The following is a 15,806-nucleotide window of genomic DNA, read 5'->3' as shown; positions in this document are numbered from 1 at the left end:
AATCTTAACTATTCAGGAATTTGAGATCTGGAGGTTTGAAGAACAAAGCCAGCCTGGTAGAAAAGTCCAGGATACTCCCCAAATAAACCAGCACAAGGTCCTAAGTTCAAATCCCAGAACCACAAGAAAGACAACCCCCCAATCTCTTAAAAGGAGAAATAACTGCTTAAACAATTTCAAACTCAGAATACAAACACTTTTCAATATATATTACAGAAAACTTTCATCTTACATGATCAAAAGGGGTTTTAATGGCTGTTGGTCATTTCTGCATCAAGAAACTTTAGTGCAAATTTTACCAAGCACATTTATATAAAAAAGAGGTTTTGTCCATAAACAATGTTTACATCAATATTGAGCATATAAACAAACTAGATGGCCTAACTACTTAAAACCTATCAACATAAGCCAGACCTGCAACTAAAAATCCTAACATACTTATGTCCAGATCTACCTTTAATCCAAATTAACTTATACTAAGTCTGGAAGACAAAAAAAACAAACAAACAAACAAACCCAAATTTATCTGATGTAATAATTTCTATGCAGAAAAGAACTTTTCTAAGTTACATGACACATTACCTATTTCTATATGCTACTGCATAGATAGAATCAGTATTATTTTAGTTGCTGGAGTAACACAGTGTTAAGAATATCTGCTTCTTGCAGTGTCAGGCTTTCATCTGTTAGCTCCTTATTTGGAAATGAAGTCACAAGGGTAAAGTCAACAGTTGCAAATTCAGGGCGAGACTGTACAATAAATTCCCGAACATCCAAAATCCTGAAGAAACAAAATACAAAAATAAATTGCTACAAAGGTGTATTTCCATGCAAGCAAAAATCAAATCACCATGATATGGTAAAAGTTACACAATTCTAACTCATTTAAAGGTGCTGTAATTTTCTTTAGTTTACCTTATTTGAATGGAAAAATTTATGTCTTTAATTAAAGCGTAACGATTAGCTTGGAGTGAACATTAATCTCACTGTAAATAATCTGAGTTATACATGAAGTATTAACAATACTACTATATTAAACTTACAAGCTTTATATTTGAGGAGAAAAATGTTAGGACATCTGGGTTGGTTTATAACAACCTGAGTTGCATGTGGGTACATACATGTAATCCCAGCACTCAGGAGGCTGAGGCAGAAGGATCATGAGTTTAAGGCCAGCCTGAGCTACATAACTACATAGTAAGACATTGCCTCATAAAGAAAGAAAAGAAAAAAGAAAAATACTCTCATATACATGGAAACTTAACTGGAAAAAAATATGCAAACAAGAAATATTGATCAAAATTAATGGGAAACTTAAGACATACTATATTTGATATCAACATTATTTACACTATACTTTTTTTTCCAAATAAGATTTCTTATCTTAAATTAAACCCTACTTCAATAAGCAACAACATAAAACTACAACTCTTATTCATTTAGTGGTTGCAATTGGCAGAGGTTTACATATATTTTATTTATTATATACAATAATTGCTCATTTAAAAAATACTGTAAGGGGCTGGGAGTTTGGCCTAATGGTAAAGTGCTTGCCTAGCATCCATGAAGACCCGGGTTCAATTTCTCCATATCACATACACAGAAAAAGCCAGAAGGGGTGCTGTGACTCAAGTGGTAGGTTCTAGCCTTGAGAAAAACCCAAGGACAGTGTTCAGGCCCTGAGCTCAAGCCCAGGACTAGCAAATTTTTTTTTAAAAAAATACATAAATAAAGAAAAAAAGAAAGAAAAGATAAAAGCAATATAAGGGGCTAAGTGCCGGCTAATGGTAGTTGCTCAGGAGGCTCAGATCTCAAGATCACAGTTTGAAACCAGTCAGGGTAGAAAAGATTGTATGAGACACTTATCTCTAATTAACCACTCAAAAACTGGAAGTGGTGCTGTGGCTCAAATGGCAGACTGCTAGCCTTGAGCACAAGTGGCTCAGGGACAGTGCCCAGGCCCTGAATTCAACCCCCAACTAACAACAACAAAAATGAATATAAAGAATTTCCTATTATAAGTCTTATTTTACTTTGTTAAAAAACACTATACTGTAGCAATCTAGACATTCTGCTAGTAAAGCCAGCTTACCTGTGTGTGCTATTGAATCTTTGTATCAAACGACTTCCATCTGCTAACCTGATTTGAATTTTGGTAGTTGGTACCGTATCATCAATAAGAACAACTGCATTAAATATTGACTTGTCCTCTTCTTCTGGGGAGGAGGGTGTACTGACTATTTCAGGCGTAAGGCTATAGAAGATTTCAGAATAAGAACACAAGTCAGAACATGGGAAACACCATACACAGAAGGTAGAGTAGCTGGATCTACAGCCGATCCTCAAGCCACCCTTTGTATGACTTCAGGACAAGCAGGACACAGCTCCCTCTGCTTCTTCCAGGGTCTTTCTTTTGGATATTATGATTCTCATTTACTATCCAATATCACTCAAAAGCCTAACTGCATTTTTTTACCTTTATCTCTGTAGTTTAAGACTGTTCTGCAGAACAGTTTTATTAGAAATCACACCAATTAAGTTAATATCAAAGAATAATTAAGACCACACATCTGACTTCAACTCTCAACTATGTTAATTGTGTAAATTTAATAAATCTCTCTGAAATCCCATTCTATTGCACAAGTATCATACATATATATATTACTATACACATATATATGGAAGAATAAACTCAAGTCATGTAATCTCGGTAAACCCTTAATATACTGTCCAGAACACAATGGTTTAAAAGGTTCTAGCTATACTTACATATTATCAGTACAAACCTTTTAAACTTAAACAATGTTATTTAAAAATGTGATTTTAAGTAGTTATTGCTTGGTAAAAATAAAGGTAACTGCAATAATAATGAAGAATAAAATTTTATTCATGGTGATGAATTTATAATGAAGCTTACTAGAGGGGACACCTTACCATTTGTCTTTGATTACTAGTGACATTACATTTTCTTAGTAGCTTGAAGATTATGAAGATTAAACAAGTTATAATCACTTAGCGGGCTAAGATCTAAGGATCGCAGTTCAAAGCCAGCCTAGGCACTAAAGAACATGTCCCTGAACTCTTCAGTCCAAGGCTAGCACCCTACCCTTGAGCAAGCCAAGCCCCACTTCCCGTTTTCTAGAGGTTAATTGGAGATAAGAGTCTCAGGTGCTTTTGTGCCCTGGCTGGCTTTGAACCTTGATCCTCAGATTTCAGCCTCCAGAGTAGCTAGGATTACAGGCGTGAACCACTGAGCCCCGTCTCAGCGTATATTTTAATGTACAATGTTAACATGAAATGTTCTATGCAACTCTTCCTTAGCATAGAATTATATAATAACAATCAATATTGGAGTTCATGGGTACATAGGTTTATACTATCACAGTAAACTCCTAACATAAAAGTTCTGTACATTAGAAGCCAAAAAACTTAGTGGATTTCTTACACTCCCTGCAGTTTAGATCTTATGCAATTCTACCAGTGTACCAAGCAAACCAATACCTATAGTCTGTCTTTATATTCAAGGGTGTTACATTTATGGACTTATGGATTAAGAAACTCCCAGGAAAAAGTAATTACAAGTCAGTTATAGTGCCATATGCCTATATTGCTAGAATATCTAGAAGGTTAAAGCAAGAGAATCAAAGAACTGATGGTTACACGGAAAGACAATTAATAAAAGTCTATCTGGATTGGCAGAGAGGAGGAAGAAAAATTTTACGTATAGGTAATTAGGCAGTGAAGGATTTGAGTTGTAAAAACAAAGCTAGGTCAACCATATTCCTATATCTTCTGTATTTCCTAGGAAGCAATCTCTATCAAGAGAAAAAGAGAGAGATGATAAAGATAGGGAAGAAAAACTTAAAGAGCCAAATATTAAATTCCTTTCTATTTTGAGACAGGACAAAGGAATTGATAAGCAATGTGTACGTGGCAAATAAAGAGGACTCTGAAAGAAAGGAATAGCATAAAAAGGAATAAAAACCCATAAAAGGATAGTAAATCATGGAGGAAGAGAGAGCTACTTTTTCAAAATATTTTATTATTTATGAAGGTTATGTTAAGTCACAGTTATAAGTCACTCATACATTATGCCATGCATATTAGTAATTAAATTATACTATTCAAAGTCCTAGAGTTTCCTTGCAATGGGCTCAGACTCAATATTTTCTTCACCTACTATCAATCAGTTCAGGTTTTATACATAAAGCTTGCACTCCAAAAATAAAGAATTTGTCTACTTAAAAATCACTGAACACCAACAATATAAGCACATTGATGATGTTGCAGGAAATTAGTACTTACTGATGGCAGAAACATATGTTTACAGTCATGATGTATGAGGTAAGGTTTCCATTTGCCTGATCTACTCAGCAACCCTTCATAATTCCCCATTTAACACCACGTGCTGAAGAGGAGTAAGGCATAGTGGCGAAAATAAAAAAACCCAGATGCTTGGGCTTGAACCCTACTAGCAGCTATTTTATTATTCCAATGCAAAATGGAGTACTAACTGTACCTATGTGTGAAAGGACTGTTGGTGAATTAATGCAGGGAAAGTAAACAGAGAACCAGAAACACAGCTAACTGCAATTCAGATGGTAGTTATTATTAATATCATACACCAGATGAACACATCTACTTCCTCTAAGAAGGTTGTAAGTTCAGAGTTTTTTGTTTTTTTTTTTTTACTCTGAAACTTGTCTTCTTTTTATTATTGTCAATTGTGATTGTTCTCAATGTACGGTGTGCAGTTATTTCTTTTCTCTTTTTTTCCCCTTATGGCTAATCTCATGTGGTTACTGTATCTGACTTTGTTACCTGGTGTATTATATATACATTTATTTATTTGAAATAGGGAAGGGAAGGGGGAAAACAAGATGACTGGGCCGGGGCCGGGGCAGGGAGACAAAAACATGAGAAGGGGTATCAGTGTTTGAGAAGTAATGTCCCTATTACCTGACAAATGCAACCATAATCCCTCTACATGTTACCCCGACAATAAAATAAAATAAAATTCAGTTTGAACTAAGCAGTATTCTTCTCCCTGTAGGCATCTTACCTTCCAAGTTTCTGCCCTTCTCCACTGAAAGCCTTGAACCTCAGTCTGGGCTTTGTGTACTCCTGATCCTGATGGTCCTCCATGTCCAGATCCACCTGGCCGCCATGTGCCAGCCGCTGGAGCTCCAGAGGAATCTCCCTTTAAGAGAGGGAACAGGTTTGAGTTATAGCCCTGAGAAGTAAAACTACATTGTAGATATTACTGTGATCAACAATGTGGATTCACTTATAAAAACTTTCATGATTACTTAAATCCATGTAGATCTTTTTTTTTATTGTAAATTACATACTATTTCTTAGTAGTTCTCAACACATGAATGCATTTGTGGTCCAAGTGGTATCATAGTGCATTTAGAAAATTAAATTGAGAGATAACAACTGACACCTTAATAGCAGTAGGATGTTTTTCAATAATAAGTACAACATCTGGAGGAAGTTCTGAGGCTGATCACTGTCTGAATGTTGGGTCACGGTGAGCCCTGCTTCCCTTCACTAGCAGGGCCGTCTCATGAGAAGCATGGTGACACATAGTGAATGAGTGACATAAAATCATAGAAACTTTGTTCATTTTCCAAGTTTATACATTTTTTAAACATGAAATTGGCTTTGATCTATATCACAGCATAAAACCATTGCTGCTTTCTTGTAGCACCTATCAATATTATCCCATCAAATGACGGGTTTCTCTTAGCAACCCAAAGGTCTTCCCATTGACTCTTAACTGTGACTTAAATCCAAGTATCAGCTACTACAATGTACTTTGTCCTAGACAGCTTAACATTTTTCTCAAGACTGTATATAATGTCTTGTCTTTGTGTCATTTCCTATTTGTGCAGCACTTTAACTCAAAATTTATGCCAACTCATCAAAAACATCTCTCCTCCAGACTTCCCTGACTTCAATTCCAAAGAATATTCATCCTCATTCTACTTTAACTACCATCCTGGCCAGTTTTCTTCACTTGCAAAAAGCCCCACCTTCAATTCCTCTATGTTGTATAACCTACTTTAGTCTCTTTCTCTGTCTCAATCTCTCTGCTTATCATCCATCTATGTCTTCAGTTGTATTTTTTACTTGGGAATGACTCCTCTGTCACTTAGTGACATAAGGTAAAAAAGGTTTTATTAACAGCAAAATCACTTGACTCCCCATTCTCTGGCAAAAAGGGCGGTTGAGTTGCAATGCTCTTTGGATGAGGCAAGCCACTGTGTAACTGGCTTATTATTTAAAGTCTTTTGAAATTTTCTGCCAAAGTCATCTTAAAAGGATTTTTATTATTAAGTTGCTGGATTCCAGGCAGATATGCAATGAAGATCTTCCTGTCAATAAGCAGAAGAATGCATCTGTGGATAGAGAGCTACATATGAATTGATTTACTGATTTACTTCATCAAAACCTTTCATCTTGGAGTTGAGCCTATACTTTCACCAGATTTTGAAGGGGTGAAAAGACAATGGCCCTCTGTGCAAAGAATCAGGTAACTTACCCCCCTAGCAATGACCGGAGTAATAACCTCTATTAATCAATTCTTAAAAATTAGTACCATACAACTGAACAAGTCTGTTTAAAAAAATTATCCTCATTCCAAGAAACAAACAGATATTAAATGATACATCTTACCCTCTCTTAACAGACTCCAGAAACTGAGCATTTGTTGGGTCATTGTAAGGCCTCAATTCTCCATCATCTAAACTGAAACCATTGCTCCACAGTTTAAGCAAAATCTGTACCTATTGGTCAGAAAATTAAAAGTGTAAGAACCTGCTTTCAAGCCATTTTAAAGTTTAAATGCCATATCTCACAACATATTATGCAACTGATTTTAAAATAGGGAGATATTTGTTTTGCTCTTTATTCAGAGTTAAAAGATATAAAACCATGTTTGCTTGGCAGACTTATTTTTAGCTTAACAAATAAACGGACACTGGTTGCTAATACCAAAGGTTCTGCAGATGGACTCTGGCCTCAGTGCACAAACAAAGAAATGAGAAGGCAGCACCTGCCACCTAGCTGTCCCCAACCTGTTCCTTCATCCACACCACACTTCTCTGTGCTCTACAGCATAGGCGCAAGGCTGACCCACCAATCACCTTCCAACCAACTCCTATTAATGTTCAAAATAAATAACATTAATAATAAAATCAAATTATAATTTAAAAAGTTTCAAAGGCAACATCTTAGGTGTTCCATGCTAACATTTCAACTCATTTTACATTATGATTATACATATATGTATATATATAAACACACACATGCATACAAATATATATGTACAAATACATAAATATATTCAGATATATAGCATAAATTAATACAAAAATAAATATTAAAACAGGTATGAAGCGCAAGGATGAGAAGTTTTAAAATTGAGATGAAAGGGGGCCAGGAACATGACCTACCGGTAACATGCATAGTGCATACTTGCCTAGTATGCACGAAGCCCTGGGTTCAATTCCCCAGAACCAACTACACAGAAAAAGCTGGAAGTGGCACTGTGGCTCAAGTAGCAGAGTGTTAGTCTTGAGAAAAAAGTGTCTAATGACAGTGTCCAGGCCCCGAGTTCAAGCCCCAGGACTGGAAAAAAAAAAATTCAGCTGGAAAACACACAGTAGTCCTTAATCCAGATATCAAAAACTTAATCCAGGTATCAAAAACTAACAATGAAGAGATTTTAAATTCATAAAAAAATAGTAACTAGAAGCACATACTTTTACATTTGTTTTTATTACTGTACGTACGTCTTGAAGTTGATTTTCTCCATAGATATATTCAGACCGTTTACAAAAGGAATTGCCCAATCTATATCCTCCACCTGTAAATGACTAAAATACATAGTAAATAAGTATAAAATTCACTAAAGGAATAATTTAAACGTTATTAGCACTAGATGTTATTTTTAAACTCATAAATCCTAATTACTGAACAGGTTCACAATTACTAGGATATTTTTATATTAAAACGAAGACTTTATGTTATAGAAAAGTTTATTCAAGAAAGAAATTAAGTTTCTTTCTTTTTTCGAGTCATGGGGCTTGAACTCAAGGACTAGGCACTGTCATTGAGCTCTTTCGCTCAAGGCTTGTGCTCTACCACCTTGAGCCAAAGCACCATTTCTTGTTTTCTGGTGATTAATTGGAGAAAAGAGTCTCACAGGGTCTAGCTTCTTCAGATCTCAGCCTCCTGAATAGCTAGGATTATAGACTTAAGCCATTAGTGCCTGGTACAAGTTTCTTTTATTAAAATCAGAAGTTGAACTAATTTAGAGTATTATTAAACTAAGATATACATTTATGCATATATATATATATAGAGAGAGAGAGAGAGAGTGAGCAGTGTCCCTAAGCTTTTGTGATCAAGACTAGACTAGCACTCTACTACTTTAAGCCAAGTGCCACTTCCAGTTTTCTGGTGGTTAATTGGGGATAAAAAAGTCTTACAGACTTTCTTGCCCCAGCTGGCTTGGACCCACAATTCTCATATCTCAGCCTCCTGAGTAGGCAGGATTACAAGTATGAGCCACTGGTGCCCAATTCTGCACTTTTTATTTTGCTGTTTGTGTGTAAGAGAGGGGAGATACCATTCCATTTAATTACTATATTGCTTTCTTTCCCACACAATAAATTATACAGAATTCATATTTTTCTTACAGAATTGAGGAACTTGCAGGAACTAAGATTATCTTAGGGCTTGACTATAAAAATCTCAAGCTGTTGATTAATAAAGAAAGGGTAAAAATGTTTAGTTTAGAATAGAGATTCTTTCTTTTATTTTTCTTCTTCTTGCCGGTACTAGGGCTTAAACTCAGGACCTGAGTGTTGTCCTTGGGCTTTCACAAGGCTAGAGCTCTACCACTTAAACCACAACATCATTTCCAGCTTCTTTTTTTCTCTCTCTCTATATATGTGGTACAGAGGAATCAAACCCGGATCTTTGTGCATGCTAGGCAAGCGCTCTACCACTAGGTCAAACTCCTGACCAGAACAGAGATTCTTAACAGATGATGACCACATTGCAAGAAAAATTTTCAAAGACACATCTAGGAGCAACTCAAATCTATTGCTCTATAATACCCAAAGCCATATGATAGTGTAGAAAATCCTCCAAATGACTCAAGAGATTTTGAGATTGAGAACTGCTGATTATAAGAATATATGCAGAGCCAAGTGCTGGTTGCTCACATCTGTACTTCTAGCTACTCAGGAGGCTGAGATATGAGGACAGTAAAAGCAAGCCTATGCAAGAAAGTTCATGAGACTGGTCTCTAATTAACTACCAAAAAGCTGGAGTTGTGTCTGAAGTGGTAGAGTGCCAGTCTTGAGTGAAAAAGCTAAAGGACATAACCTAGGCATTGAGTTCAAGCCCCCCTACTGACACCAAAAACAAACAAAAAGTCCCAAAAGACGCTGGTACCCATGCTCTTCAATATCCTAAAGCTGTGTCAGCTGACACAGTTACAGAAGGTGTATAAAGATGTAGAGCAACTTAGGAGGTTACAAAAGCAATGCAATGAATGGAGAAAGGTGGGCCTTTGCAACAAGTGATATATAACTAGACACCTATAAGCACAAAAGGAACCTGGAACAAGCTTCTGACATTCCACACAATAAGGTCGAGACAGGTTTAAACATAAAATGTCAACTTCAAAAATTTCCAGGGAAAATTTCTGGGACCGGAAGTTATGTGAATAATTATTGGACAACACATCAAAAATATGATCCATGAAAGAAAAAGAGGTAAGTTGAATTATAAATATTAACTGATAAACATTTACTTACTGCAAAATACCCTAAGAGGATGAAAATACAAATTATAGTCTAAAAGAACATATTTGGGAATCATTTATGCACTTGACAAAAAAACTGCCATCTATTAAAAGAGAACATTCTACAATTAATAATAACAAAACAAAAAAATCCAAACAGAATGTAAGCAGAAGTCATGAAGAGACACTCATGAAACATGCATGAAAATGGCAAATAAACATTTGGAAAAAAATGTTCCATCTTACCAGCCAATAAGAAAGTGCAAGTTAACTAGTTATGAGGGAAATGTGAATTCACACTATATTCTCATGACATACCTTATCAAAATGGCTTATATAGAAAATATCACCATCACCAATGGCTGACATTAGATCTGTGAGAATCTAATACAATCATTTTGGAAAATAATTAGGCAGTCTCTTTAAACACTAAATATTCAGTATCAAACTATCACACCAATAAAAGCTCCTGGGCTTTTATTCCAAAGACATGAAAATTTACATTTGTATAAATCTTTAAGATGACTGCTCACAGGAATTATAATAGGTAAAAACTAGAAACAACTAAAATTTGTCTCAATATTGACAGCCTATACATATGGTTGTCTATCTAGCCACAATGTGGATTTCTGTCAAGAATAAAAAGGAATCAAATACTACCACAAACAATAACTTTCATTAATCTCAGGGGCATTATATTAGAGTAAAAAATTATATTCCCAAAAGGTCATATACTGTATGATTACATTAACATTCTCAATATTACAAATTTACAGAGAAAGAAAACAAATTGATCATGACCAGATGTTAAAGAGAATATAAAGGTACGGGGGTGGCTATAAAATAGTACACCATCAAAGACCTTGATAATGATTGAACAGCATCTTGGTTATGTTGGTTATTATGCAATCTACATGTGTTTCAACATCAAATTCCTGGCTTTTATCCTGTATTACAATTGTGCAAATTGGAACTACCGTGATAAATTATGATCTCTCTGCATTCTTGTTGCAAACCCCTGAGAATCTATAATTACCTTACTATTTAAGAATTATCTGTTATTTAGCAATAGTAAAAAACGGTTGCAATTTTCTTTCAAGAACAAAAAATAAATATTATTATGCAACTGTAAACTCTGTGTAATCACCTTTACAATAAATTTTTTAAAAGGGAATCAGTCATAATTTATAATGAAAAAATAAAAGTAAAGGTTCTAGATCTCAGAAATATTAAATAGAAAACAAGATCTATAAATCATTTTGAAACAATAGAAATAATAGAATTGCTAGGGTAGCTCAGAGTATCTATCTACTTAGTGCAAAGCTTTGAGTTCAAACTTCCAGCACCACACATATACATACACGCAAATACACATACACACAGTCTACTTTTAAAATGGCACTGACCTTACATTTGTCATCACTTGAAGATCTCGTGGCTTCATTTAGAGGAACAGCCCCATGTTCTCTTGCCTCTTTGAAAAGCTCATTCACAATTTTCCCAGTTGAAGGTCGAACGATATGTAATCCACTGTATTCATGTTCTCCTGAATAAAAGCTTTAAACAGTATAGTTCATGAATAAAAATAGAATAGACAAAATCTAAAGAAGCTACATAGTCTTACAAAATAAATTTTAGTTAAGAGACATTCCTGATTTCTGTGGAAATAGTTGGTTTTTTAAATAGAATTAAGAGAAAGATAGAACATAGGTACATATATTTCCTCACTGAGTTTGTAGAGACTCTGAGAGACTCTGATGGCACATCTGGCACCCAGCTTTGTAACTGGCATGCTTGCTTCCTGCTCTGGGCTCAGTGGCTGCTTATGAAAGGCAGCTTCCACAATCAGAGAAAGAGAGTGACAGTGGGAGGCTTCTTTTCCTGACACTCAGGAGACAGACAGTAGAGATCCTTATATTTTCTCATTACAAACAACCAGCTCTGTAGACTGTAGAGGTACATTGTTTACTTGGAATTGCAGATAATCTATTCCATTTAATTCTCCAAGTCAAAAGTAAATGATTTAGAGACTTGTTTTTTCCAGTGTCTTTCTTACACAGTGACTAATTCTTGCTCTGACTCTAACTTCATAAATGTCTGTATGAAACATAAGAATTTCCTTCACTTGAGGGTAACAATCATCTTTCAACACATTCCCCTCCATCATGATAACAGAAAATGGAAATGAAGTATAAGATAAGGTCAACCCTTCACTTCCTATATCATCTACTCTAGTTTCAAACTCACACTAAGCAGACGTGAAAAGCGATGCAAACTAGGAATGGAGGTCACTTGCAGGATTTTCCCCAGAATTAGCATGTGAACACTGAACAGAACAGAGGAGAGAGCAGATCAGCTCTCAATTTGTCAGTGAAAGAAAAATTCTCCTTGAAAGCAAGTGGGCAGCAAAAGACACCTCTGTGCTGTGGGTGGAGGGGCTTTATTGGCCTGCCAGTGCTTTGGAGGTACATTCCTGGTACACCAGGAGGAGCAGGAGCTGGGGAAGCCTTCCAATGCTTACACACTGCATTCCTCAGACCAATACAGCAAATCAGGGTGAATGAACAAATGCAATAGGATGAGCTGGATAGCAGATGGTCTTAGGACTGCCAACTGAAAAGCAAAGGCAAAGCTTCCTACTGCCCTTCTCTGTTCCAGGTTTCCTCTTTAGCTCTGCTTTAGTGAGAGACATCTTTTTGGAAAAGACTCTCTTTTATGATTAATGGATTAAATGTATTATTTAAGAAACTTTTGTCTACTCTAAGGTCAGGATATCCTGTTTCCTTATAAAAGCATCACTGTTTTAACTGTTATATTTAGACCCACAATCCATCTAAAACTGAGTCTGCCAAGAATGACTCTCCACACAAACGTCCATATGCTCCTTCCCCTTCCCCTCTGCAGTGTCACACATCAGAAATCAAGTGGCCATCTGTGAGCATTTATGATTCCTTCGATTGCTTGGATTTTCCACTTACTGCCAGTCTTTACCCTCTTCACTTCTGCAGCTTTGGTGTAAGCCTTTATATCCAGTAGTGTAAGCCCTCTACTTCGTGTTAATTCTTTGTGAATGTTCTGACTATTCTTTGGAAATGAATGAGGAGACATAGCAGTATTTCCTGACTAGTAAAGTAATGCTCTATGCTTACACAAACATACTTTCAAATCAAACATGGAGTGCAAAGGTTTCTTTCCAATTTGTATACTTTTTTCTTTTCCTAATGTGTTAACTACAGTATAGGTTGAATGAAAATCGTCAAAGGGATAACTCCTATCACAACACCTGAACTTAAAATTATATTACTTCATTCCTTTGACTACTTCAACTTCTTTATTTCATACCCTTCTTATCCTTTGTCTTACCACTACTAATTCTGTATCACATAAGCAGCCCTTGCTTCTAAAGATACAACAACTAACATTTACCAGGGTGAACAATGTGGACATTTAATCCTCAGAACAATATTACCCCCAAATTACAGGTAAGAAAACTCATTGACAGACTAAAACGTTGTGACTGAAAATGCCTACTGGATCAGAGAGGAGATGGAGGAAAAATATGGAATAAAGTAAAAACTTTTATCACTACAGATTTTTGGGTGGTGGTGGTGAGGGCTTGGTGCTGGAGCTTGAACTCAGGCCTGCACACTATTCCTGAGCCTTGGAACTCAGGCCTGCACACTATTCCTGAGCCCTAAACTCAGGCCTGCACACTATTCCCGAGCCTTGAACTCAGGCCTGCACACTATTCCCTGTCGGGGTCCTTCGTCTCCGGTCCCTCTCTACTAGTAGGGGAGATGGGGAAAAACACACCCCAACCAGGCCAAAGCACGAGAGGTAGGGGCCCAATGTCCTCCCGCACCCAGCCTTCTTACCCGGGAGCATAAACAGAGACGTCACGCAGCATCATCAAGGCAGGAAGATCTCTCTCCCTTTATTCCCTAAATCCCTCCTCCTTATATTGGGTGAGGGAGCCTATCAGTATACAAGATGGACAGGACAAAGATCCACGTGTTTTATCTCTACTACAAGCCTCAGCAGAAAGTTATCAGATACGGCATTACTCGGCCCCCAAAATCTCCCCCGTTTTTTTATCTTAAAAAAGACAAAACTTAGGATATGTGGGGCTACCACCATATTAGATCGGCTGTGCCTGCCTTGGGTGTCTCCAAGCTCATTAGTCTTCTTACCCGTCATGGGATCACCAAGTCCTTTTTACTTGGCTCCTGTCTTAGGTTGATAGGCTAATAACTGGGACTTTCCAGTCTTTGACTACCAGCCGTCTATTTAAGCGAACCAGACTTGAGGGAATGCCTGTCGCATTAGCATTCACTTTCTGCATTGATTTTGTATTATTTTGGGCAAGCAATATAGACATATTACAATTATAGCGCATAAAAACAAATCCAAACTATTGTTCTCACAATAAATCAATTCATTGATCAAGCATAACAATTCCAGTCCTCACATGCTGATCAATGGCTTCTGAGATCTTCAACATAGTATTCAAATCATTCTCTGTAGAAACTGCAGTGGCAAGGGCAATCCTCGCGGCAGTAACGACATCTGCAGATGTGGCAATGGCCACCACCATGGTCAGGAAAATACCAAAGTCTTTTACTGATGAGTGTGAAAGCATTCTCCTCCGCCTGTACAGGCACTGGTATATACTGAGGGGCTCTGACTACAATAGCCAGAGAAAACAGGGAAGCATTCCAATATTAACTAGAACATTATTAATAATTAGAGATTGAAACCAATAGAAAAACAAAGACTATCACACAAGCAAATTGTATCATAGCCAAGCAATAGAAGAATGAGAAATACTGAAGAAGTGTTGGTTAGAGGAAGTGGCCAAGACTGTTCAGGTCCCAGTAGCGTGATCCTCAGCGACATTGATAGGGTCATCATTGCTGCGCGGATTCACTCAGGGAACCACACTCGTAGAAGAGTCTTCATCTTGACCGACGTGCTTCCGAGCAGTCTCCACCGTCTGATGTATCAGTCTCTCCAGCACCCAAATGGGACTGTCAGCATCCTGTGGAAAAACACAAACACTTCCTCGCCCCCACATGAGGACAGGGTCTGGTCCTTTCCAGTTTCCAGAGAGAGTATCTTTCCACAATACTAAAGGTTTATGACTTCTAGAAGGATTAAAATGTCTTATCTCCTGCAGTACGTCCTTCAGCATCAAGAGTAAGAAAGTTTAAAGTAAAAAGAGCTGTAGCAAGTCTATCCTTAGGAGTCTTCCAATCTCTCCCTTTCTGTTTCAAAAGCAATAATTTTAATGTCTGATGTGCACGCTGTACTATCCCTTGTCCTTGAGGATTATAAGGAATACCTGTTTTATGAACAATATTTAAAGTTGTACAAAACTGAGCAAAGGAGGCAGATGTATATGCTGGACCATTATCTGTTTTTATACTTTTAGGCATCCCCATAGATGCACATGCATGCAGCACGTGAGATATGACATCCTTAACCTTTTCTCCAGCATGAGAGGAAGCAAATATGAATCCAGAATAGGTATCAATAGACACATGCACATACTGTAGAGTACCAAAGCTAGTATAATCAATTTATCTTTAGCAATCTGAATTTTTTGTGGCTTAATACATGTATCCATAATTTGATATCCCAAATACAAAATGGAAGAACCTAATTGTACCTTTTCCTCAGTTATGTGGAGTCCATGACTCTTTAACATATCTGACATTAAGCCAAAATTTTGTAACCCTCAAATCATGAAGAAGTCGCCATTTTCCAGATTTCTTTTCTATTACAAAAATAGGGGCATTCCAAGGAGAAGTAGAAGGCTCAATGTGGCCAGCTTGCAATTGTTCTTGTACTAACTTTTGGGCCGCTTGGAGTTTTTTCTTTGACAAGGGCCACTGAGGGACCCAAATAGGATTATCAGATTTTCATGTTACTTTTAACGGTGATTTCACAGTGGCCCTTAATGAAAAGGATAACCAACTTCACA

The 15,806-nt window shown here is 36.8% G+C and overlaps 1 protein-coding gene across 1 annotated transcript in view; it reads right to left on the bottom strand.

Moving 5' to 3' along the window:
• Positions 1 to 329: 329 nt before the first annotated feature.
• Ubxn2b (UBX domain protein 2B) overlaps positions 330 to 15,806 on the bottom strand; it is a 28,871-nt gene continuing 13,394 nt past the window's right edge. The window contains exons 3-8 of the mRNA XM_090338848.1: positions 11,230 to 11,380; positions 7,800 to 7,883; positions 6,682 to 6,791; positions 5,063 to 5,200; positions 2,093 to 2,254; positions 330 to 781 (exon numbers count right to left, since the gene is read on the bottom strand). Of these exons, the coding sequence (XP_090194974.1) occupies positions 619 to 781; positions 2,093 to 2,254; positions 5,063 to 5,200; positions 6,682 to 6,791; positions 7,800 to 7,883; positions 11,230 to 11,380 (808 nt within the window). The 3' untranslated portion in view covers positions 330 to 618. The remainder of the gene's footprint in view (positions 782 to 2,092; positions 2,255 to 5,062; positions 5,201 to 6,681; positions 6,792 to 7,799; positions 7,884 to 11,229; positions 11,381 to 15,806) is intronic.

The sequence above is a fragment of the Megascapheus bottae genome, chromosome 9 (assembly GCF_031878675.1).
Source record: "Megascapheus bottae isolate mThoBot1 chromosome 9, mThoBot2.hap1, whole genome shotgun sequence".
Lineage (NCBI taxonomy): Eukaryota > Metazoa > Chordata > Mammalia > Rodentia > Geomyidae > Megascapheus > Megascapheus bottae.
Note: the sequence above shows the minus strand (reverse complement) of the source record. Positions and strands in the feature narration are given on the sequence as shown.